At 40.8% G+C, this 26,902-nt stretch overlaps 1 protein-coding gene across 10 annotated transcripts in view; it reads right to left on the reverse strand.

Annotated features, from left to right (window-relative positions):
* Positions 1 to 26,902, reverse strand: part of EML5 (EMAP like 5) — a 240,719-nt gene that overhangs the window by 178,843 nt on the left and 34,974 nt on the right. For all 10 annotated transcript variants that reach the window (XR_009760754.1, XM_061611916.1, XM_061611915.1 and 7 more), the window contains 3 exons: positions 26,111 to 26,270; positions 16,955 to 17,053; positions 13,639 to 13,707 (listed from right to left, as the gene is read on the reverse strand). Coding sequence is in view for 9 of the 10 variants with exons in the window: in XM_061611914.1 (XP_061467898.1) it covers positions 13,639 to 13,707; positions 16,955 to 17,053; positions 26,111 to 26,270 (328 nt within the window). In the remaining variant the exon portion in view is untranslated. The remainder of the gene's footprint in view (positions 1 to 13,638; positions 13,708 to 16,954; positions 17,054 to 26,110; positions 26,271 to 26,902) is intronic.

The raw sequence follows: 26,902 nt of genomic DNA on the forward strand, positions 1-26,902 counted from the left end.
CTCAGGTAGCCTCGGTAGCATGGAGTGCCTTCTACCAACTTCAGTTGGTGGCCTAACTACATTCCTATCTGGACACGGATAACCTGGCTTCAGTTGTCCATGCCCTGGTAACCTCTAAATTAGATTACTGCAATGCACTCTACGTGGGGCTGCCTTTGAAGACGGTTCAGAAACTGCAGCTTGTGGAAAATGCAGCAGTCAGATTGGTAACAGGGACCAGACGGTCCGAACATATAAAACCGATTCTGGCCCACTTGCACTGGCTGCCTTTATGTTTCCAAGCTTGATTCAAGGTGCTGGTTTTGACCTATGAAGCCTTACATGGCTTGGGACCACAATACCTGATGGAACGCCTCTCCCGATACGAACCCACCCGTACACTACACTCAAGATCAAAGGCCCTCCTCCGGGTGCCTACTTCGAGGGAAGCTCGGAGAATGGCAACAAGGGAGAGGGCCTTCTCAGTGGTGGCCCACAAATTATGGAATGATGTTCTTGACAAGGTGTGCCTGGCACCAACACTGTTATCTTTTCGGCACCAGGTCAAGACTTTCCTCTTCTCCCAGGCATTTTAGCATGTGTTTTATATTGTTTTAAAAGATGTATCTTAAATTGTATTTGTTTTTAGTTACTGTAAACCGCCCAGAGAGCTTAGGCTATGGGGCGGTATACAAGTATAATAAATAAATAATAAATAAATAAAACACTGCATTCACTGAAGCCAACATGAAACATGAACTTGCAAACTACTAGGTCAGTTCTCTGATCCTTCAATCTCCCCCCATTTTCCTTGTGTTATTTTTCCTCATGTTGCATCCCAGGGTGGGCCTTGGCGGTGTCCTGGTTCCCCCAGAGAAACACCTTTCCAGTGAGTAAAACAGTTCCTTTTCCAGTGGCTACCAGGACGCCCCCAAGTGGGATGTTCCAAACGTGAACTTCTGTGTGGGTGGACGCAGGCCCTTTAATGATCCAGCAGCACCTGCTAAGGAACTCACCCCCCCACGGCTGCTTCTGCAGATGCATAAATATCCATCTTATACTACTTGATAAATGTATCTAGGTTTGCCCAAGTCACTGCCCGACAAACCTCTTATAGAGGAACATTTGCTGTATGTGCTGCATAAGCAGCTTCTGCTCTTGTTGAATGCGCCATGATAACAGGTGCAGAGTAAGGTAACCCCGTGAATGCTTCAGAAGCAGCCAGAGACGCTCCAGCTATGAGGAACTCACTAATGGACACCTGGTAATTTATGCAACCAAACCTTCTAAACCTTTGAAAGCAGCCAAGAAATCTCCAACTAGGTGAAACTTCTCATACCTAACAAAGCAATCCCTGAAATATTGCCATGCTATGTGAACCTGCTGAGTGCCAGTAATCAGGAACAACAGAAGGCCTGGTAGCACCAGGCAATGAATTGAACATCAGTACCATTCCAACAGTTCTTTAGCTAATGAACCGAACACCCTGGAAAATAATAGTGAATATGTCACTGCAGAATACTGAATATGTTGTTGCAGAGGATATGGCTGAAGCCTCATGGAAACTTGTGAAACAAAAACAAGTAAACCTATATTCTATTTATTTGTTGTTATTGAATGGTTATTGTTAAGCTCATCCTATAGGGAACCCTTAAACGCCTCAAGAATCAATATTTTTTAAATTCGATTTATTCGATATATGTAATTATCTATTCCTTCAGCTATTAAGGACTGCAGCTCTTCAGGAGAGCAAACTTGTGCAATGTGCTGCTACTCTTGGAAAATACTTCGGAAAAAAATTCACAGGGCCATCTGCTAGAAATAACCTTCAGATTCTCATGAAGCTCATGAGGTAACTGATACTTACTTATATGCCTCTGGCCCTCTAGACGAACCAACAGACTCTTCTCAAAGGACCAATATTCTGGTGTGTTCTGAGAGGGAAAACCTAACAGTCTCCACAGACATGTCTTTATAACTCTTCAACACTGTGTGAACATTCTTGGGTCCAAATAACCCTGACTTGACAACTTTTAGGACTGGAAAAGATGTTGACCCTTGTAGCTGGATCTTATGCAACACTCCTGAATGACCAATGTGACAACCCCATAATTACTGAGTGGCATCCCCTTATTATATGTTGTTACTACTATCATCATCATCATTATCATTTTCATTTTATTTTCATCTTGTCGAGGGACTCAAGGTTCAGGGAGCCAATAATGACCATCAAGGCAGTCTGTCAAACAAGAAAAAATTTATATGCTACTGTGACCTGACCAGTTTCTGACTGTTGCGGTTTTAAAAACAGGCGTAGGCCATGATTTATTAGAGACCATTTCTCCACTTCTTTCTACATTCAGAGCACACCACATCTAACCCCAACTGATCTAACGTTATACTGAGTCAGCAAATAAAGAAGTGGACTGCCCAGTATGGGACATTATGGAAACTATTACATTACAATAGAGTGCAGTGACAGCTCTCTGCCTTTGAAAGGCTGACTGCAGCTTCTGATTACTGAATGGGGAGGCTGAAACCCAGTAAACTCTTCACCTCCTGGTGTGGAAGTGCCCAAATTGGTCCATACACAGTACTTGGCAACTGTGGCAATGTAGTGGAATGGTTAGTAAGATGTTGCTGTGGAATAGCATGAGCCTTAAAGCAGAATTGATACCTGTTACTGAGCAGTAGGATGCACTTCATGCACCTAAGCTATTCTTCTAACAGTCGTGTCCAATGGTTGTGCTATTGGTAGATGAGGTTTGGACACTAAAGTAACCACTGGCAAATTAATTGCTAGAAGTCAGAGTTTATTTATAAACTCTGGGTCTGGAAAGTAGTATTTATTTGCCAAAACCATTAGTCTTTTAGTCTGAAGAAGTGCTTCCCATTCGATCTAAGTCTTAGGAGCTGGACTAGAATCACCTTGTGATTAGTACTAGATTCTTTTGGAACCTCTGTGCTTTGGATCAGTTGGTATGTCAGGATGATCCAATGCTGCTAACATTCTACAAAACAAATGAATAAAATGTTCATCCTTAACAGCGTGTGAGATACTTTATTTTTAATCTGTACCAGGAAATTACTTCCTTCCCCCTCCTCAATATCTGGCATCACCTGAGGATCAAGGGAATCAGTGTTCATAGCAGCATCTGGCTGTCTAGCAACCTGTGGTGTCATCCTGAACTCTGCCCCCCCCCCGCTTGGAAATGCATGCAAGTCTGGGAACTTAACACCTTCCTCATCTGAAGTGGAATGCAGTGCACCCACTGTGCCACTATATGGTGCTGTTGAGTGCACTTGAGCCACCATATCTCAGCAAATGAGAGATTTATCTTCCAGCCAAACTACTCTTATCTGCTGCAAAAACAGACGCAGATCAGATAACCACATGGACTAAGCGTCCTGCTCAGTTGATCTGAATGTAGGCAATTAGCACATATATGATGTTTTAAAGTGTTTTTAGCATTTCTGTTTGCCGCCCTGGGCTCCTGCTGGGAGGAAGGGCAGGATATAAATCAAATAATAAATAAATAAAATATAGCCCCTGAGATTTCTTTGTGGAGACCACAGTTTTGTTTTGTTTTTAATGAAGTGTCTTTTTCTATTGCTTGTGCCGATAACACACATGAAGCAGCCCCTAGTACTTGCATTTGAGGTGGGTGCTGCATATTTGACAGAACCTCAGCTACATGCTTGATTGCAGTTTGCCAAGCTGAATTAGTGTACTTCAACTGACCAGAGCATCCAGGCCATGTTTGCCTCATATAGCGTGTCTTCCTGGTCTCCAGCAACTCAGCTGTCCTTGTAGTTGCCATTAGTTGCTGCCCAATCATTGCCCCTTAGATGGGGGTGGATGTTGCACCCTCCACGGGACTACATAAGACTATTGAAGGAATGCAGGAGGATTAGTCAGACCAAATAGTTAATTTACAATTCCTTAGACATCAAGAGTTGACTTTGCCATCTTTTATGAAAAAGCCTCATGGTGGATTGCTCTTGCACCTGTGAACCATCTATATCCTCCTTCTCCAGAGAGACAACTGAATCATCATACACATTCTTTTGCATCTCAGTGGTTTGTCTGCCAAACCTCTATACCATCAGCCTCATTGCTCTACCTCTACATCATGTGGGTCTAGTGAAGCACTGTCACATGTTCTCTGTTGTCCCTGCTGCTCATTAACAGTATTGTCTGTCTGACTCAAATGAACATTGTGCTTTAACGTATTGGAAGGTAATTGATTATTCACTGATGCAGGGTGTGATTGTGTAACTTGCTGCATTTGTGCTGGTGCTCCTTGAAAAGATTGGCAAAATGCAGCTAGTTCTGTAGAAATGTCATCCATCAGAGCTCTTCTAATGTGATGTAATGCAGCAGAACCTAAATGGAAAGATTCCACCTGCTGAATTTCCTGATTGAAAACAGAGATGGCAGCAGAGATCAAATTAACTGTGTGTTGAATCTTTATGTTGTTGCTGCTGTTTTTGACCAGAGGTGGCAGAATTATGCAACGGCACCGTATCTAAACAGGTCTGTGGAAGTTCAGACTGCTGGGTGTTAAACCCAGTGTACTCTTCTTCCTCTAAATTTGAGCAGAAAAGGCCACCCACTGCCTGTGAGGCTGTTTTCTGTTGCCCAAATGGCAGCCTTCTGCACTCTATTAGCGCTGTTGGTAAAATTGTGTCTTTATTTTTCTCTTTAATTTTGGTAGCCTTTCCCCTCCCCGATTGCTCTGCTACCGCATTGTTTGCAGGGTTTAAAGCGCTTTGCTGCTGATTACTGGCCTCTCTCTGTGCTACCGCTAGAGTGAATGGGCCACGCGCTGACTGTGAGGCTATTTGCTGTTGGTCAAAATGGCGGCTGCCTCCAATGCGTGCTGCTGCAGCTTGTCATTTTAACAGTCATCTTGCCTGAGCGGGCTGAAGGTACTACCACACCAACCACTCCACTTTGTGCCATGACTTTAATCTTTTCGAGTGCTTTGTAGACACTTTGTTATGATCCTTGGCTTTGTTCCCGGGCCAAGGCTAGCAGCAGCCACCTCTTCCACCCACAACCCCAATGCGCCCCGACACGCGCCGCCTTCGTGCCTTCACCTCGCTGCCCAGAGCTCGCTGGAGTGGGATGGGCCTGCCTGGGGCCGCTGCGAAGTTCTTGGAGACGCGAGGGAAGTTGGCAGTGCTCACCACTGCCGCTGGTAGTCCTTCCCCAGGCTCGCTTCTGGACTTCTCCTCCTCCCCACCGTGGCCATGTTGTCCATCCTGCCCTTCACACCACCCATCGTCAAGCGGCTGCTCGGCTGGAAGAAAGGTGAGGAGAAGTGGTGCAAGAAGGCGGTCAAGAGCCTGGTGAAGAAGCTCAAGACTGGGCAGCTGGACGAGCTGGAGAAGGCCATCACCACCCAGAGCGTCAACACCAAGTGCATTACCATCCCCAAGTAGCTGCCTCCTTTCGGCTTGCATCCGATGACTGAGTTTGGCTTAGAAACGGAAGTCTCAAAAATGGGGTCCAATCCCAACAGTCTGCTGGGACTAGAACAGAACAAACTGTGTCTGAGAGAGACTCTAAGCATGGAATATTGTGTGCTGGCAAAGACAGAGAGTGATCCATTTTAAATTCATTTGTTCAAAAATTTTCTTGGACATTTGTGTTTCTTAATAATGTTATTTGTTATTTAGTTTAAATTTTGTAAATTGTATTGCTTTTATCGATGTATTTTTATAGTGTTTATTTTTCTTTGTAAGCCGCCTTGAGGGCCTTTGGCCAAAAGGCGGGGTATAAATAAATTTAATAATAATAATAATAATAATAATAATAATAATAATAATAATAATAATAATAATAATAATAATAATAATAATGATGATGATGATGATGATGATGATCCTTGTGTTTTGAACCAACATCTTTTTCTCTGCACAGGCTGAAGGTTCTACTGCATCAACAGCTTTTGCCGCTTTCTGTACTGATTTTATTTTTTGGAGTGCTCTTTACAAATTTCGCTACTAGAAGGTTTTTGTTTGTTTTCCTTTTAGAAAATTCTTTGTCAGTTGAATCAATACATAGAATTCATTAGATAAAATGAAATTAATTTGAACACCTCATCTAATTATCTAGGTAATTAATTCAGGGTATCAAGTGCTGAGAGCAATCAATTTAACAATATAATAAATTGACCAATGGACATAACAGACACTTAACAGTCTCTCAGACACACACACAATTCATTTGGAAAAAACTGTAAATGACACTCAAATACAAACCATTCAGAAAGAAATTCAGACACAACAAATCAACAACAGTAGGTAAAGATTTGGGATTCTAAGTAAGGATATAAGCTAGCCAGACTGAAGACCAAGGCGAAAACAGTACTGCTCAAGCCAGGCAGGAAAACAAACTGTCACTCCATGGGAGGGGCTATGGTGAGAGTTCTTTGGAGTATTAACTCTTTCCTGCCTCAAGCAACAGGAGAGGAAGACAATACCCACTTCGGGGTGTCCTGGTGCCCACTGGAGAAGTAGAAACAACTAAAATTCAAAGTTTTATGATGGTACCACCAGGGCCAAAAAGAAGCCAGTATGGTTAACTAGCAGAGTCAAAGATGCTATTAGCAATAAGAAAGCTTCATTCAAAAAATGGAAGTCTTGTCCAAAATGGGAACAAAAAGGAACACAAACTTTGGCATAAGAAATGCAAGCAGACAATAAGGCATTCTAAAAAATGAATTTAAGAAGCACATTGCTAAAAACATGAAGACCACCAACAAAAAAATATTTAAATACAGTACGACCGTCTGAGAAGCCGGTTAGACCTTTCAATGACATAGGAAGGGTAAGTAGATTGCATAGATGCTGAATGAATTCTTAAATAACTTGATTAATATTAAATAATCTGAATAATGCAGGAAACCAGCAAAATTATCTATTAATCAGTATATTTTGTAACATGTTCTATGGTTAGTAAAAATTAGGTTATCTTTTAAAAAATATACAAAGTATCCCCTCCTACATAGTGTAAATAACTATCTATTTAGTTGTAAATTATCATGGTTTACTGATCAGATTTGCACCTTTGTTTAGAAAATATATGTAGTAGTATCAATTGAAAACTTGATCTAAATCTGCCTTTTTCTTGCTCAGAAATGAGAATTAATGATTTCCCAAGGTCATCCAGTGAACTTCATAGTTTATTGGTATAATAGATGCATGCTTTATAGGGCAATTGGCTACACCTTCTCTTGTTACATTAAGTATGGAGAGTAGTTAGCTGTGAGCAGTAAATAAAGGACGGCCTTGCCACATATAGTTTGTTATAAAGAGAATTGTAGGATCAATTTCTCTAGGGATTAATTTGAACCCTTGCTATTGTGTTATGCTGTCATTATCAACAAAAAATCTATTAAAGACTATTGATATGTGCCTCAAGAAAAAAATTAAACATACAAAACCAAAAATAGCCTGCTGTGGGGAAGAGGATGCATACTATCTGTGGATTAAAACATTGTTTAAGTCACCCATTCTAAATTCAATTCATCCTGAAGGAAATTCAGCACTGAGTTACCACTACCAGAGAACTCTGTTTTTATTAGATTTCATGGAACAGACAGATATTTGAAGCTGAACTTACCATTAGAAATTCCCACATTAACACCAGCCTAGAAAATAAGCAGTGGCAATTGCTTCTCCAGTGACGGCCAGTACCATCTGGATTGCCTGAAGGAGGCAACTTGCATACAAAGGGAAAAACACGGGATTCTATACTATACTATCCCAACAACACAGTGATTTTCTGACAATCAGCTTGGGATGTGACTAGCAGATCACCCTAACTAGGACAGTGAAGTTCATTACTGCCACAAGTCTCAAATACAAGACTGCCTAGTACCTGACAAGACAATCACTTTGTGTTCTTCAAACATAACAGGTTGGAAGATGAGATCTCATGAAGTATCATGTCCTGGAAATGGGCTGCCTTCTCTTACCAATCAGCAATAGCCTACTCCATTTGCCATGACATATCTTTAGCACTGTTACACACCTTATCTTTGTTATAAAACAAGTGTTGAGGTGGCTCCAGTCCTACCTACAAAGTGACACTGCAGCTGTACCCTGTGGATTTGGCTTATGGCAGGGGTGGGGAACCTTTTCCAGCCAACATGCCAGATCCTTACCTGCCCTAACCACCTGTTTGGTAATTTGTAACACCACCATGGACCATTTTAACACATGAGGGGGCCACTCATCTGTCAATCAAATGTGCTTGCTTTCAGCACCAATCTGCTAATTGCCACTAACAGTGAACCCTGCTTTATCCATTTGTAGGCAAGGTTTAAATTCAATCTGGACATTTTTCCTCTGCAGACCAGCAAAGCTGTCTGCAAAGCTAGTGTGCAGATAGAAAATGTCTGTTTGTAGACATGGTTTCAATCCAAACCATGCCTGCAAACGAAGAACTTCAAAGGGGCTCACTGTCAGTGCCAGTCAGATGATCAGCAATGTGAGCCCTTCTTGCCAGGGAACAACCAGGGGTACATTTTATGCTCCCAATTGTTCCTTCACAACCGTGTTTTTACCTGCCCCGCATGTGACATCATGTATGAAGTCAGGTTGGGGGCAGGTGGGAACGGTTTAAGGAAAATGGCCTTGCGGGCCAAATTAGGACCCTTACCAAGCCTAATTAAGCCTGCAGGCCAGAAATTTCCCACTGCTGGCTTATGGGGTGCTGCACGGCTACATCTTGTCTCCCACATGTTTTAACATCTACATGAAGTCACTAGGAGAAGTTATCCAGAGATTTGTGATAGGTTGTAATTAGTACACAAATGACACTAAGCCTTCCTTTTCATTTCCATCCACCAATCCTGGGGAGGCAATGGAAGATCAAAGTCAGTGCCTGTAAGAAGTTTTAGCCAGGATGAACCAAACTGAACCTTAATTCAGAAAATATGAAAGTAGTATTGCTTGGGGGTTCTGATGGGTCTCGGTTTAGGATTTGGCCTGTTCTAGTTGGGGTTGCAACAGTTTAGGAATGGGGGAGAATATCTGCTAAATCCATCTTAGTATGGGATTTCAACTCAATCCGACAGTCCACTATCTTTTTCAGACTGGCACTGATTTCTTGCGGCAGGTCACGGCTGTCATCGGCACTTGAGAAAAAAAAATCTACTCCGAATTTTACATTATTATGTTCGTAACTGGCTGTCCTCTAAGCTGATGCATTCTTAACAGCTGTGTGGCATAATGGTTAGAGTGTTGGACTACGACCTGGGAGACCAGGGTTTGAATCCCCACATAGCCATGAAGCTCACTGGGTGACCTTGGGCCAGTCACTGCCTCTCAGCCTCAGAGGAAGGCAATGGTAAACCACCTCTGAATATCGCTTACCATGAAAACCCTATTCATAGGGTCGCCATAAGTCGGGATCGACTTGAAGGCAGTCCATTTCCATTCAGGAGATAATGATTGCCATTTACATCCATTAACATCCTCCAATTTTCTCTTAGTTTTGTTAATTCTCAGAAATGGCCATCAACATTCATGTTAATTTTTTTTCTTCGTCTGTTCTCTAATTCTTCTGTTCCTTAAATAACGTTTAGGTTAAGTAATCATTTCAGTCATTATTCATTATCAAATTAAATTGCAGAAGAAAATGCAGTTTTCTCAATCTACCAAATGATGTTTCAATGCAATGAAATTTTTTTTCATTTTCATCTATGAAAGACTACGTACGTTTTTCTTCTAAGTGGCAACAACATCATGGATACAGCACTCTGCTGTTCTGTGGAGGACCTTAAATTGCAGAATGTGTGAATTGCACTGGCGGATGGAGGTGAAGTAGCATCATTTTATTACAACAAACCATCTGTCAATTGCAGCAGTTTCTCTCTCACACTGACTTATTTAGAGTGCAATCCAAACCACTTTTCTGGCGGGCTGGGGGGAATTGGATCCTGAGGATTCCCAGTGGTGCCGGCTCTCCCAGCTGTGCTGGCCCTCCATCTTGGCTGAGCCGTGGCACCGCCAGGAGCCTGCTGGCATCGCTGAGGGTCCACCAGAGACAGACAGCCTGGCGGATGGAGGGCCAACGAAAGCCAGTGGAAGCCCCAAAAATGGGGTGTTCTGGGGACATAGTGGGGAAGAAGGTGCAGGGGGACTTACACAAGATCGTCTTCACATTCAGAATCCTCCCCTGGGCCTTGATCCCTCCGCAAACTCCAGTGGCGCAGTACAATTATTTTAATAAATGTCCATTGTGGCCTATGGGGAGCACTTGCTCCCTGGGAGGCCTGTTTGTCGGAACTGATGCTTCCGAGCTGGCATTCAGCCAGGCCAGTGGCTCCTGAGCATGAGGAGGATCCTGCGGAGCTTTCTGCCGGCCCCTCCTCCACCAGTCCCCCTTCCACGAGCTCCCCAGCATTTAGATCACTCGGCCTGATGCTATTTTACACATACATGAAAAAATTGCTTCTCCTTCCTTCCTTACTATTACTATATGAGTTGGTCATGTCTGCCCATTATGCCAATTATAAAAATAATTATGTTTCACTGTAATTCAGTGAAGGGCACTACTTTCTGAATGCAACTGGAGGGACTCACTTAATTCACTACTCAATTCTCAGCATATTTGTTTGGCTTCCTCTTATAAGTTATATAAATAAGCCTCTGAATGCTGCTGCCAGAGGAGGGATGACAATGCTTATTTGTACTGCAGTGTTTTCTTCCAAATCCATTGCTAATTACAACTTGATTCCATTGCTATATTTGCTTTTGTGCCCGCATATATGCATGCATGTGTGTGACTATATGGACTGTACTAGGTGTGTTAGTTCAGATATTAATAATTAGCTTCGCGTTGGCCATATGCAGACAGGCAGACATCATGGCCCCCAGGTAATGATGCATGATTGACAGATAATGAGTCTGAAAATTCAACATAAATTTCTCTACAAAGTAAAGAAAGGAGAGTGATCATACCGCAACCACACAGCTAAAACTAAAAAAAATGGGAAACAGTGGATGACTTTTGTTGAAATGGGGAGTGGAGTGGGGGGGTGGAATTTGTGTGTGTGTGTGACTGTGTCAATTAAGTCAACTGTGTTGTTGTTGAGGAAGCATCCTTTGTTTCACAAGGTGGTAGAGTGGATTGGAGAGAGAGACACAGCTTAGTTATGTAAGGTTCACATAAGCAGCATTAATGGCAATATAAGCCTAACCTCACCTAACACAGGAACAGTAATAGTAACTAGTAATAAAAGAATAAAAAATAAAATGTTCACCCCTCCCAGGTTAAAACTTCGAAATTAATTACATTTCAAAATGTCTTACTACTGGCGAGAAGGAACTCCAGAGTCCAGAGCCAGAGAGTACACCAGATTTGGCTAGAAATATAATGCACATTTCTGCCTGTCAATTGCAGCAGCTTGAATCTCGTCTCACAATGTCTTTTTTTATAATCATAATTTTTAACACATTAAAAATGACTAAATTGCAGCAGCTTGTGCTGAACTTTTAGTGTGAATAATGTCGAGGAAGGGACAGTGGCCCACACTTAAGATGCGTTCGTGCGTGTGTGTGTGCATTGTGTGGGTGGTCTGTCAACATTGTTGCTCTTACAAAATTGACAGTGAGTTGTTGATGACACAAAAATCAATGCAGCAAGCAGGCAGGAGAAGAAAAAACTAATCCCTAATTTTTCACATTCATTGGATAAAAAAATGTACTTTTTTAAGAACGATTAAAATTTAGCAGAAAAAATAAAAATAAGCAGTGGTTGTCAACTTTTCAACCATAAAAATCAAAAGTACTGCAAACCAACAAGAATAGCGAAGGGGAAGTATCATTAAGCAGCACATCAGGTAGCCAGAGGCAAGAAACAGACTTGGTATGTAAATAGGAAAAAGCATGTGGAACATCATAAGCATTTTCATAAGCATTTTTGTTAAAAATTACGCTATTTTTTTCGCTAAAAAATATCAGCGGATCGGCAAGTGCAAAAGCAAATGGGAACAACAAAAAAAGGGAAGATCAGGATGGAAAGACGGACTCTTGGAATCCAAGTGGATCAGAACTAGGCAGCAAACCCCATCCCCACAATAATTTCACTGGGAGTACTCCTGGATACAGACTTGGAACTAGATGCCAGGTGACAGCACTGGCCAAGAATATCCCAATTCTACCCTGTACATCTGCCTTGCACTTTTTCTAGTGAATTCAGACTCACCTCGTCATTCAAGTTCTTATCATTTCCTTCTTAGATTGCTGTAATGCTCTTTAGATGATGATGCCCTTGGAAACAGTCTGAAAACTTCAGTTAGTAAAGAAGACTGCTGCAATGGGAGTTGCCCATTCAGATCTTACTCCATCTACCCTCCACCATTTTCAATGGCTATCACTTTGCTTCTAGGCTCAGTTCAAAGTCCTGGCTTTGGTCTTTTAAGTACCTAAATGACATGGGCCAGAATCCCTCAGGAATGGCATCCCCCCCATATAAGCCTGCCCTGGAATTTCATTCCACTTCACTTGTTGCTGAAGAAACATATGAGCATATCTGCATGGCTCTCCAGTCTGAGCTTCATACAGAGCTATCCAGGGTGCTATCTGCTTTGCATGGACTTTACCTCACTGGAACCTGGCATCTATTTTGCTTGACTGTGCCTACTGGAAAGTGGACTAGGGCTTGCTTGACTTTCTTTTTCTTGCCTTGCTAGAACCTTAAGTTGTCCCTAGTACACACACTCTCCACTTGGGCTAGGTCCCCATCTGGTAGCATAATCCATACACTATTGTTAGAGGTAAAAGTAGTTTAAAAGTAGTTCTGGGAAATTATAGCATCCATGTAGTTCTTCCACCATTTAGTCAGTAGCTTTTTGGTATAATTGGTGAAATAATGGGCCATGAGTTGTATGAGAAGATTTTTTTTCCAGATATGATGAGAAATGACACCAGTATATGCTGTATTCAATGCCTTGCTTTTTCCATTGTAAAACCGGGAGGACTTGTTGTTATATGCCTTCAAGTCGATTACGATTTATGGCAACCCTATGAATCCTTTGGATATATTCATAGGGTTTTCATGGTAAGAAGTATTCAAAGGTGGTTTACCAATGCCTTCCTCTAAGCCTACGGCACCTGGTATTCCAAGGAAGTCTCCTATCCAAGTACTAACCAGGCCTAACCCTGCTTAGCTTCCAAGATCAGATGAGATCAATATAAATCAACAACAAGCAATGATGTAGGTCAGAACATTTTCCAGCACTTAATTTTTCTGTGGAATTTTTTTCATTTCATAAGTTCATTACTAACAATGAATGGATGCAAATACAATATTAGACAAACTTGGCAGTTTCAAAGTTTTAGCTTTGTTTACTAAATAGAAGTATAATAAATATGCTAAATTAGATCATTCTTTTGAGCATCAGAAAATGTTCCTATGCAAATTACTGTAATTTGCATAGGAGCATTTTCTGAAAAACCCATACCACTGGCAAGAATTAAAAGTATTTATTGGGAAGCTTCAGTGCACATAATAGTATCTGGAAATTATAGACTGACATGTTAATGAGCTAATAATTGCTAACTAAAATTGCTATTCAACTTACAAGTTTTGTTAAAATTATTTTTAAAAAAACATAAAAAGATATCAAAACATGTTACCTTAATGTGTTTTACACCACAGCTGACAAGTTTGTTTGGTTGGTACAAATCCCAGGAAATATCAAATATCTACAAGGAGGAGTGAAGAGAAAAATCAAAGCATGTTTTGAAAATGTCTTTCAATTAATCTGAAAATATCAGTGAACACAGAAAGGTGATAATTTGCATGAAAATGACAAAACACAGCATCTAGCAACCTAAGAACAACAAAAAGCTTCCCTTGAAATATGTTTTGCTTGGTAAAATATTCCCAGATGGATTTTAAAAACATCAGGCAGTATCCGACGAGGGAATTCCATTAGCGCAAGTACTTCTAGCTTGCAACGGAACTTCCTATGCCTTTGCTTTCCCCACATGCCTCCTAAATCTAGTTAGGTGGTTCCCTAAACCCTCTGGAGCAGATTTAGGGAGGGCAATGGGGAGCACAGGGAGAGGAGAGGGGAGATCTGTTGCACAAACAGAAACCCTTGCATTAACAGAACTAGTTTGTTGGTTATACCCATCAGGAATATTTGTAGGCAATGTAAAGTATATTCCTGATGACTACTCAAAGTAGCATAGTAGATATAAGGTTTGACACTGTAGCTCTTAATACAAAGAAGCTTGATTTTTACAAATGTCTTCTTAGCATTGAAACAAAATGGAATTATATGCACATATCTAATTTCATCATAGGTTTCCAAAAACCTGTACAATTTTAAAGCTTTTACATGATTTTCAACTGTAACTGATCATTTTAAGTTAATCATATATTGTTTAATGATTAGTCATGTTGTTGTTATGTGCCTTCAAGTCGATTACAACTTATAGCGACCCTATGAATCAGTGACCTCCAAGAGCATCTGTCATGAACCACCCTGTTCAGATCTTGTAAGTTCAGGTCTGTGGCTTCCTTGATGGAATGAATCCATCTCTTGTTTGGCCTTCCTCTTTTTCTACTCCCTTCTGTTTTTCCCAGCATTGTCTTTTCTAGTGAATCATGTCTTCTCATGATGTGTCCAAAGTATGATAACCTCAGTTTCATCATTTTAGCTTCTAGTGACAGTTCTGGTTTAATTTGTTCTAACACCCAATTATTTGTCTTTTTCACAGTCCATGGTATTCACAAAGCTCTCCTCCAACACCACATTTCAAATGAATTTATTTTTCTCTTATCTGCTTTTTTCACTGTCCAACTTAATAATTGTCTCTTGAGTTATCCCCATTGCTTCTGTGCCCAGTAAGATATGACATGGTCCTAATTCAAATTCTGACTCTGCCATGAAACTCACTGCATAGTCTTGGGGCAGTCAGTCTCTCTCTTTCTATCTCTCAACTTAACCTACCTCACAGCCTAACGTACCTGTTAGAAAGATGAAATGGGGGAGAACCATGTACATCACCTTGAGCTCTTTGGAGGAACAGTGAGACATAAATGTAATGATAATTGACAAACTTACTTCACAATACTAGTTCTTTAAACATAATTGAATAGAAGTAACTGACTACTGAAAGTAGAGACCTTATCCCAATCTGCATCTGTGTTGGAATTGCTTCTTAAGATTTTAAGTGTTTTTAAAGATGTTTTGTTTTAATATGTCTTTAAAGATGTTTTATTTTAATATGTTTTTAAAGATGTTTTGTTTTAATATATTTTAATGTCTGTTCCTATGAGGTTTTAGAGTTTGTTTGCCTCCCTGGGCTCCTACTGGGAGGAAGGGTGGGATATAAATTTAATAAACAAATAAAGAAATTTCAGGATCAAAGACTTAAGGCACAGCAGCTTATAAAATAGGCAGTAGAGTCTCACATAAGGGATAGGGCCTGTTCCCACACAAGCTCAAGACTATAACTGTGCAGTGGTATTCACATGGTACCAACAGAGATGTGTTAGTCCTACCCTGGTTTCCAGACATAACAGCTGCACTAGCCTTAGTTACACTGCCATAGCTAAAACAAAACAGTCAAAGCAATATTCTACATATCCTCAAAATAAGCAGGAGAAGCTAAATGTTGACTGCTTCCCTGTGAGGCTATGACGAAGATTAAGAAGGACCAATCAGGAAATGGTTTGAGGATCTCAGTATGACACCTCAACCTGAAGTTACATTAACTTCAAGGGAATTTTTCAATAAATATACTATGCATGAGTATCTAAGCATGCTTGCAAATAAATTCCACTAGAATCAACTGGGCTACTCTCCCAAGAGATGTTTTTAGCCCCAGCCAAATAATAAAAATTAAGTACATCTAGGAGGATTAATTCAGCCATGTGAATATATGGAATCTCATGTACAGTGGGTTGTATACTTCTTAATACCAGATGCTAGGGCTTTCACCTTCACAATTTCATTGTGAGTACTCGGAGATCTGGCTGACTACTACTGGAAACAGAATGCTGGATTAAATAGACTTTGGTCTGATCTAGCAAGGCATTTCTTATGCTCTTAAATCTGCAAGACTAGAGGTGAATAATCAGTTTAAATGCGAGTTAAGATCCTTGTTACAAAACCAACATGAAAGCAGGATTGGGATGCTGATGAAGAGAAGAGGAAGGGATCCCTGCGCAAGCCTGATGCTCATTCCCGGATTGCTAATCTATTATTTAGAGAATTGGGGATGTTCTTCCAAACCGGGAAAATGTATATTTTTCAAAAAGAAAAACAGATGAAGAAGGGCTAAAAGAAAACAATTTATTTATTTATAAATGTATTTGTATACTGCTATTTCATTTTTGAAGATCCTCCGTGGCACAGAGTGGTAAGCGGCGGTAACGCAGCCGAAGCTCTGCTCACGGCTGGAGTTTGATTCCAACGAAAGGAGGAAGTCGAATCTGTCGAGGTCCACTCAGCCTTCCATCCATCCATGGTCGGTAAAATGAGTACCTGGCATATGCTGGGGGGTAAAGAAAGGCCGGGGACGGAACTGGCAATCCCACCCCATATATATGGTCTGCCTAGTAAACATCGCAAGACATCACCCTAAGAGTCGGAAACGACTCGCACTACAAATGCGGGGACACCTTTACCTTTTTATTTCATTTTTAAAAAATATCAAAGTGGTTTACAACAAATAAAAAAAACATAATGCAAAAATCCTGTGATGAAATAACAAGGTGTTTCATATTTACTTTATTCCAAGAATACCAATGTATTTTGAGCTACAAACTCGTTTTTCTGTCTCAGTTTTTAAAAACTGTATTCTAACATAGTCAATAAAATACGTTCTAATCAGCATACACAGAAATATCGAGAAAACAGTTTCCTAAACTACATACATAAGTTTTAACAACTCAAAATTCCATGTGCACTCCTGATTTGTTTTTAATTATACCTACCCTGTCTGTATGACCAGGAGCCATAGATAACATTTTTCCTTTTCTCCAGTCCCACACACAGATTGTATTTTTTGAATCCAAACCAACCGAAAGCAAACGCTGAAGTTTCCAAAATGTTAAAAGAGAATAAAAGAAGATATTAACGTTCAAGATAACAATGTGTTCTGTACTTCTGAGGAGGGGAATCTGACCAGATGTTAATTTATGGGCACATGAATTTGAAAAAGTCAGCCAGACTTCAGTCTTTCCAAAGACAAACTAGGATCCAAAGGGTCATAGGGAGGCTGTATTTGTGCTACTGTGCTTCAACTCTGCTCTGAAAACATCTGCAATGCTAAGAAAATAAAAACTTTCAATATATGTGCCAATGCAGATGCAATGCACCAGTGCTAACCATATTAACTGTAACCAGGTCCTACAGCATTTGAAAACAGGATATGAAGTATGTTTGCAATCCTGAACAGGAAATCCAATTAGCATTAACCAAGGTTACTGCTGATGCAGATGTAACACTAAACCATAGTTAAAGCAGAGACAGAGGAGCGAATTTGCTCTAGAGAGGGAAAAAGGATGGGAAGGGGATTTCATATTCTCCAGGATGGCTTCTGGGTGCAAACCATGATTTTCAGGAAGCTAGTAATGTGGATGAAAGCATTTGTTTATGTGGATCATAGCCACATGCATTATCTGGAAGAAAGAAACTGCATTGTTTTATTAAAGCATAGAAAGAAATGTTCCAGTAATAAAAAAGAGACAGAGTTATTTAAAAGCATGAATATCTTTGCAATTTGTTACAATCTAATCATGGATGTGCTTCTCTGGTTTATTTTTATGAAACTTGCTTTCCATAAACAAACTGAATCACATAAATCTGTTTTCAGCCCCAACTTTTCAGCCTTTCTGTGTAATCAACCATTTCAATGGTTCTGTGGGTGAAATTGTCAGTTTATGGCGTTACATGCTGGCTGAGGCATATATGGATTCATAGGGGTTGCCTTCAACGTAGCTCTACGTAAGCAGTTTCATCAATGCAGGGATTTCTGCTTGCACAATGGAACTTTTCCCCCTCCGCCCGTGCCCCCTCCAATCTGTTCTAAGGCTTCTCCCAAGCCCCCAAAGCAGATTTGGGAGGGCATGGGGTGTTCACAGGAAGAGGAGAGGCGGAAAGTCTCACTGCGCTAGCAGTAATCCTTGAGCTGACGGGACACATTAGTAGAATACTGCTCTGGGACTTTATATAATGCAAAGACAGCTTCAGTCAGACATGCATTTACTGTGCTAGAGTCCATGCCTTTCTGTGTGTATAGGAACACACATAATATGCTCATTTCTGAAGCATATGTCTTCAGCAAGCTTCTACATGATACACCCCTAAACATAGCCTGCATTTATTTTAAAAAGATTTCGTTATGGTAAAAACACCTTGGGAAGCTGCCTTCATCAGGGGCAAATAATGAGGAAAGTCAGATCACGTACAACGATTTGCACAAGTTGCTAATTAGAACAATGCATAAACAATAAAGAACTTTGATGAAAACTCATGATGAAGGCAGGAGTTTTTCCAGCTGAAACGCGTTGGGCATATCTTTTAAAAATATTTTTACAATAAATCTTCAGACTTTGATTCACCCACATTTGCCTCTTGACATCCTGGTTTTTCTCCCCCTTTTTCCTGCTATTTTGGATGTCAACAACTTTTGCTCCATTTAACCTATAAAGCCTTACACAGCTTGTGACCACAGTACTTGATGGAACACCTCTCCCGACACAAACCCACCCATACACTACGCTCAATATCCAAGGCCCTCCTCCGGGTGCCTACTCGGAGGGAAGCTGGGAGTCTGGCAACAAGGGAGAGGGCCTTCTCAGTGGTGGCCCCGAAATTATGGAATGATTTCCCTGACAAGGTGCGCCTGGCATCAACACTGTTAACTTTTTGGCGCCAGGTCAAGACTTTCCTCTTCTCCCAAGCATTTTAGCATGTGTTTTTAAATTGCTTTTTTAAAAAATGTGTTTTTTAAATTTGTATATTTGTTTTTAATGTTTTTAATTGTTGTAAACCACCCAGAGAGCTTCGGCTATGGGGCGATATATAAATGCAATAAATAAATAAACAATAAAATAAACTTGGCCACCTCACTGCTCATTCCTAACTCCAAATCATTTATGAACATGTTAAAAAGGCTATTCGGGACCTCACTCTTTACATCCTTTCTTTCTGAGAACTATCTACTTATTCTCTTTTTCCTATTCTTTACCAGTTACTGTTCCTATTAAGGACCCATTCTCTTATCCCACAACTGCTAAGTTTGCTCAGGAGCCTTTGATGGGATTTTTGTCCCAAAGTTTTTGAAAGTCCAAATAGGCAATGTCTGTTAGATTGCACCTATGAATGTGTTTTGAGAGTGTCAAACAACTCTAAGAGGTGGGTAAGGCAGGACTTATCTTTGCAAAAACCATTTTTTCAGTAGACAGTTTTGAAGATAACAGTAAGGTACTGAAAACTATGTTTTTCCTTCATGAAGATTTATTCTGATATGTTTGATAATTTTATATACCTCTCGCTGATGCTCAATGAAAATTAGGGAAATTTTACCTTTGAAACCCCATACCCAAGTCCTGAAACAGCAAGAATTTAGTGTGCCAAAGTAAAGGTATAAAAATTAGGATTATACTTGCTTCAATGAGAGGCTTGCCAAGATTGAGAATAAGTAGGACTTCAATACAGTGATTGAACTGTTAATGCTTTTGCATCGTTTTCAGTACCTTACTGTCATCTTCAAAACTGTCTACTTAAAAAAATGTATTCCCTTTGCTCTCTCCAAACTTACTTCTTTGGTTTTGTCTCTTAATTCAATCCCTTAATTTTTATATATTCTTGGCATTTTTTCTCTACAGCAATTATTTACTCTATAGCAATTAAATAGCAGTATTACCTTCTGTAGAGAGGCACCTAAAGTATTGGCAGTGGATCCTGCACCACAAACTGATATCCTGAGCAGATTACATAGAATCATGCAAGAGGTGTGGGGGAGGGACAAGCCTGCACATGCTGATCCTGCTCCCAACCTCCATGCATTGATTGTATCTTCTGAACAGAACCTGATCTTCCTCCCCCACCCCAGTTTGATGACTCTACATGGCCTGTTGTCTGCACAGGTTTAGGTCTCCAATATGGGAGGCACCTAGTTAAACTCCTCCTATTTACTGCCAGATGGGAGTAACAGAAATGGCAATTGCCAATACTGCATCAGTTATTCTTGGTTCACATAAGGAAAATGCTATTTAGATACATTTCAATGATTGCTTTAAAAACTATATTTCAAAACAAAGTTTAGAAGCTGTACAGCATGTATTATTATGCATTATTATTATTTATTTCATATATATTCACTTTTGTACTTTTGTACAACAGTCTGCACTGAAAGCAACATACAAAAAAACCAAGCAAACATAACAATGAACAATAATGAAACTAATATTAAAATATAAAAAACAGTCTTAACATTGAAGCAAATGTTCATGGTCTCCATAAAGAAGGGGTGGTTAGCCACCTAGCCCTCCAGCTATTCTTAGATTCTAACTCCATCAGTCCCAGGAAGCATCAGCAACTGGTAGGGATGATGGGAGCTGTAGTCCAACAACATCTGGAATGTTAAAAGTTAGCCCACACACACACCATAAACACATTAAGCAAGCTGTACAATGCTCCTGATAATCAGAGATATGTCTCCATGAAGAAATATACTGGATAGGATTTACAAGTATTTAACAGTGTCACAATGCATTTAAAAAAACAAAATAAAAAGTAAACCCATTTTGGGATGAGGGGATTTAGAGTGAAAAATGGTGTAAGAAATGTGTTGGTGGATGCTTAACTCGTCCTCTGCTTGCCATTTTTTATACCAAACCATATCCCTCTCATTCATTTCCTCCCTGCAGGGTTTCAAGTATACATTTGACTCTGAGTAAGTGCTTCCCAATGACCGTTGAATGCCAGTGACAGGCAACTAACTGTCATAAGGCTCAGATAAAAGCAAAGGTTTCAGCAAAAACCTATAAAAACATTGTCATGAACTTTCCTGAATTCTGTGAACCTTAGATTAGGCTTATAGAGAATCACTTGTGTACTTGCCTAAGCAGAGTAAGAATTTATTCCATGTGACCAGGCAGGAAAGTTTATGTAAATTACCAAGAGTTTTCCCCATCCCTTTCAGGCCATCAATATGCCACAAATGATTTAACATGGGTAAGCAGGGGCTGACATACTGATAAAAATGTATGGAACCGTTTTACTCATCAGAAAGGTGTTTCTCTAGGGGTGCCAGGACACCCCCAAGTGGGTATTGTCTTCCTCTCCTGTTGCTTGAGGCAGGAAAGAGTTAACACTCCAAAGGACTCTCACCATAGCCACTTCCATGGAGTGTCAGTTTGCAATCTGGCCAAGCTTGAAAGTATTACACTTATAACACTGACAACATCATGACTCAAAATAACATTGATTTTGTTGAAGCCAACATGAAACATGAACTTGCAAACTACTAAGTCATTTCCCTGACCCTTCAAACTTCCCCCATTTACTTGTGTTATTCATCTGCATGTTACATCCCAGGGTGGATCTTGACGGTGTCCTGATACCCCCAGAGAAACATTTCTGGTCAGTAAAATGGTTCCTTCTCCAGTGACTACCAGAACACCCCCCAAGTGGGATGTTCCAAAGCTGACCTTCTATGTAGGCCAGTACATGCCCCATACTGATCTGGCAGCACCTGCTAAGGAACTCTCCTCCCCACAGCTGCCTCTGGAGATGCATAAATGTCCATCTTATAGTACTTGATAAAGGTACCTGGGTTTGCTCAAGTGGCTGACCAACAAACCTCTTGTAGAGGAACAATTGTTGAATGTGCTATGTAAGCAGTTGGTACTTTTTCTGAAGGAGCCACAATACCAGGTGCAGAGTAAGGTAACCCCCTGAATGCTTTGGAAGCAGCCAGAGAAGCTCCAGCTAGAAGGAACTTGCTAATGGACACCTGGTAACCAAACCTTCTGAGTGTTTCGAAAGCAGCCAGGGGAACTCCAACTAGGTGAAACTTCTCATACCTACCTTCTCATACCTTCTCATCCCTGAAATATTGCCATCCTATGAGAATCTGCTGGATGCCAGTAATCTGAAACTTAAGCTGCTGTTTATATGAACACAAAGGAACAACAGAAGGCCTGGTAGCCTTAATATCCAATGAGTTAGGGATTACATAAGAAGCATGTGTTTGTCTTCGATTCTGTTGCCCACATTCTCAAAAAAAAAACTATGTAAAAAGCTATCTACCTGTTGAAGTCAAGGAATAAAGACAAATTAGCTTATACGTAAAACATGCACTAGGGTAACAAAACAGAATTGCATGTGTGTAAACCTTAGCCAAGCGACCAAGTTGTGCAGAGTAGTAAACCCTACCAAAGATTAATTTGTTCCAGCAGTTGCAATATTAATCTATAAACTGTTTTACACTCCACTAGAACCTGGTGGCGAAGAGTGGGTAATGAATTGAACATCAGCACCATTCCAGCAGTTCTTTAGCTAATGAACCAAAAACCCTGGTAAAATAATAGTGAATATGTTGTTGCAGAGGATAATAGGCCATCCTTTGGTGGACCCTTAAACTCCTCAAGAATTGATAAGATATATGTAATTATCCATTCCTTCAGTTATTAAGGACTGCAATTGTCCAGAAGAGCAAACTTGTGCAATGTGCTGCTACTCTTGGAAAATACTCCTAAATAAAAATATCACAGGGCATCTGCTAGACACAACTTTCACATTTTCATGAAGTTCATGAGGTAACTGATATTTACTTATATGCCTCTGGCCCTCTAGAGGAACCAACAGACTATTCCAAAAGGGCTAATATTCTGGTGTGTGCTGAGGCGAAAAATCTAACATTCTCCCCAGACATGTTTGTATAACTCTTCAACATTGTATTAACATTCTGAGGTCCAAATTCTGAACCCCAAATTGGCAACCTTTAGGAATTGAACAAAACAAGGCAGATGGAGAAATGTTGATCCTTGTAGTTGGATCTTATGCAACACTCCTGACCAATGTAACAACCCCATATTATATGTTGTTCTTATCATCATCATCATTTTATTTTCCTCTCGATGAAGGACTCAAGGTTCAGGGAGCTAATAATGGCGATCAAGGCAGTCTGTCAGACAAGAAAAAGGGCAATAGCATATGCCATTGTGGTCTGACTAGTTTCTGAGTCAGAGGAGGAACAGAAATAGCCCATCCTCGAGACTTGTATCAGGAACAGCAAATATCTCTGTGAAGTAGAAGGGATGGACTTTGCACATGGTGCATTATGTCCAGGACTATCTTAAAAAAACAAAACAGGTGTAGGCCATGATTTACCCAAATTCAGTGTATTAGAGACCATTTGTCACTTCTTTCTACATTCAGAACATACTATATCTAACCCCAACTGATCTAATGTTATACTGAGCCAAAAGAAAAACCCAAAAAGGCTGCTCTGATAATAAATAGGCAGACTGCCCAATATGGGACATTATGGAAAACAATTACACTATAATAGAGTGCAGTAACAGCTCTCTGCCTTTGAGAGGCTGACTACAGCTTCTGATTACTGAATGGGGAGGCTGGAACCCAGTAAACCCTTCACCTCCTGACCCATATACAGTACTTGACAACGGTGGCAATGTAGTGGAATGGTGAATAGTAAGATGTTGCTATGAAATAGTATGAGCCATAAAACAGAATTGATGACTGTTGCTGAGCAGTAGGATGCACTTCATGCACCTAAATTATTCTTCTATCAGTTGTGTCGAATGGTTGTGCTATGTCTTTTGGTAGATAAGCTGCGGACACTAAAGTAACCACTGGCAAATTAATTGCCAGTTGTCAGGTTTATGCATAAACTCTGGGTCTGGAAAGTAGTATTTATTTGCCAAAACCATTAGCCTTTAGTCTGAAGAAGTGCTTCCCATTCAATCTAAGTCTTAGGAGCTGGACTGGAATCACCTTGTGATTAGTGATATGTTCTTTTGGGACCTCTGTGCTTTGGATCAGTTGGTATGTCAGGATGATCCAATGCTGCTAACATTCTACAAAACAAATGAATAAAATGTTCATCCTTAACAGCGTGTGAGATACTTTATTTTTAATCTGTACCAGGAAATTACTTCCTTCCCCCTCCTCAATATCTGGCATCACCTGAGGATCAAGGGAATCAGTGTTCATAGCAGCATCTGGCAGTCTAGCAACCTGTGATGTCACTCTGAACTCTGGGCTCCAGCCCACTGGAATTGCATGCAAGTCTGGGAATTTAGCACCCTCTTCATCTGAAGAGGATTTGTGCCCATGATATGGCTTTGTCCTAATCTGACTGTGTCAGACTGATTTATTTTATTTTTATTTATTTAATCATCCTCATCATTGTTTTTGCATGGCTTGGCAGCTACAATTTGTGGATAACCAGGCTGATCAGCCTGTCTGTGGCTGCACTGAGAAATTGAAATGGAAATGGACTGCCTTCAAGTTGATTCCGACTTATGGTGACCCTATGAATAGGGTTTTCATGGTAAGCAGTATTCAGAGGTGGTTTACCATTGCCTTCCACTGAGGCTGAGAGGCAGTGATTGGCCCAAATGAGCTTCATGGCTGTGTGGGGATTCGAACCGTGGTCTCCCAGGTTGTAGTCCAGCACTACACACTGTGAATTAGAAAACTGCAGTGCACCCAATGTGAGTACATTTGTGCAGTTGTATCTGGGCAAATGAGAAATTTAACATCTTTCAGCTAGGCTTCTCTTAGCTGCTGCAAAAATAGACATAGATCAGATAACTGCATGGACCAAGTGTTGCAATGGACTGAATGTAGGCAATTAGCATATATACCCCCTGTGTTTTCTTTGTTTTGTTTTTTTATTTTTAATGAAGTGTCTTTGCCTATTGCCTATGCACTGGGGTAGAAGCCCACAAATTCATCACTTGATGACACACATGAAACAGCCCCTAGTACTTGCATTTGAAGTGGGTACTGCACATCCTCCTCCTTTGATAGGAGCTCAGCTCAGTTTGCAGAGCTGAACTAGTGTACTTCAACTGACTAGGGCATCTAGGCCATGCCTCCCTCATATAGAGTGTCTTCCTGGTCTCCAGCAACTCAGCTGCCCTTGTAGTCGTTATTTGTTGCTGCCCAGTCCTTACCCCATGGACATGGTGGATGTCACACCTTCCAAGGGACTACCTAAGACTACTGAAGGAACACAGCAGGGTTACTCAGACCAAATAGTTAATTTACAATTCCACAGACAGGAGTTGACTTTGCCATCCTTTATGGAAAAAACTCAAGATGGGCTGCTCTTGCACCTGTGAACCATCTATATCCTTCTCCAGAGACACAACTGAATCATCATACATATTCTGTTGCATCTCAGTGGTTTGTCTGCCAAACATCCATACCATCAGCCTCTGTGCTCTACCTCTGGACACACCATGTTTTCCATAATGACATCTTTTTATTTTTCAGCTAGATGTTACTGACTAGGGAGTACCTGCCATAGTGTGTAAAGCTTCAAGGTGTTTTTGCACAGCCCTGAATGGTCAGTATAGTAGTGAAGTTCACTTTGAAATCTCACAGGCAAACTCTGCAGCACAGCTGCTATCTGATTGCTAAGTTTCACACTGTGGCTGGTTTGCACAACATGATGTCAAACTATGGCTTACCAAAAGCGTGCAAATGCATGGGCTCCCAGGGAGTAGTTCATAGCCACTTTGCTCCTCCCTGGTTCTTTTTGCTCCCACTCCTTTTTGTTCTTGGCTACAGTATGTGGTTGGTGAGGAAAGAACTTAACTATGATCCCAGGTTTGGACGACATGCTAAGCCGAAGTTTCTGGCAGACCATAGCAAACCAGGCCACCCATATGCTATAATTTTGCTGCCTGTTTATTAGAATGATGCAGGACCAGTTTTAGCGGTGTGAATGTGCCTTAATTTTTCTTGTGTCTATATTTTTGTGTCTATATATCTAAGTAAAAAATTAAATGTTTAATGTTTAAACACAGTCTGTACAGCAATATTTATAGCAAACATATATATCATTCACTCATGAAAACAGAATACTAAATAGATACACATACCTGGCCATCTACGTCAAATGCCAAGCAAGCTATACCATGTGTATGAACATCTTTCATTACCGATACAGTCTGCACAGTGTATGAGTCCCAAACACAGATATACGGCTCTTTCCCAACTTGACCTGTTGCTACCAATACTCGTTCAGGATGCAAAGCAAGACTTGGAAAAAAGAAACAGGGGAAAGTTAATATGAAAATTTAAAACAGTTCTATATTCTGAATGAAACTAAATACTTTTTAAAAAAAAATGTATTCTGATCTTCCAGTAGAACACTCTAAGATGTTACAGTATTGTCAGCTAATATGTCTTGATAACCATCGTTTTGTTTTAAAAAAAACACCTGTGCTTTAAGATTAGTGTTAGAGGCCCTCCTTGTTGGCCTGCCTTTAAGTTCAGGTAGATTGGCAGCACTGGAGACAGGGTCTTCTCAGTAGCGGCTCCTACCTTATGGACAGGGCCAGTGCCAAAGGGCAGCCAGTCAGACCCTGGCCGAGGGCCCCTGGGGCCCCTCAATGGGGGGGAGGAGTAGCACTTCCCTTCATGATCTGCGCAGGGAGGGAGCTTCCAAGCCACCCGCCCATTCGCTGGCTCCACCTACCTGTCTCTCCTGGTTTTTGCGACTGGACTCACAGGGCTGCCATTAACCAAGATGGCGGCAGAGGCTTCAGCCCTTTAGGGAAACCTTGGCCGTCATCTTGGTTAATGGCAGCCCTGTGCACACAGCCACAAAAGACAGGAGAGACAGGTAGGTGGGGCGTGTGTGTGTGCATGTGCGTGCACGCACTGGGGTC

This window comes from Rhineura floridana, chromosome 2 (assembly GCF_030035675.1).
Source record: "Rhineura floridana isolate rRhiFlo1 chromosome 2, rRhiFlo1.hap2, whole genome shotgun sequence".
NCBI lineage: Eukaryota > Metazoa > Chordata > Lepidosauria > Squamata > Rhineuridae > Rhineura > Rhineura floridana.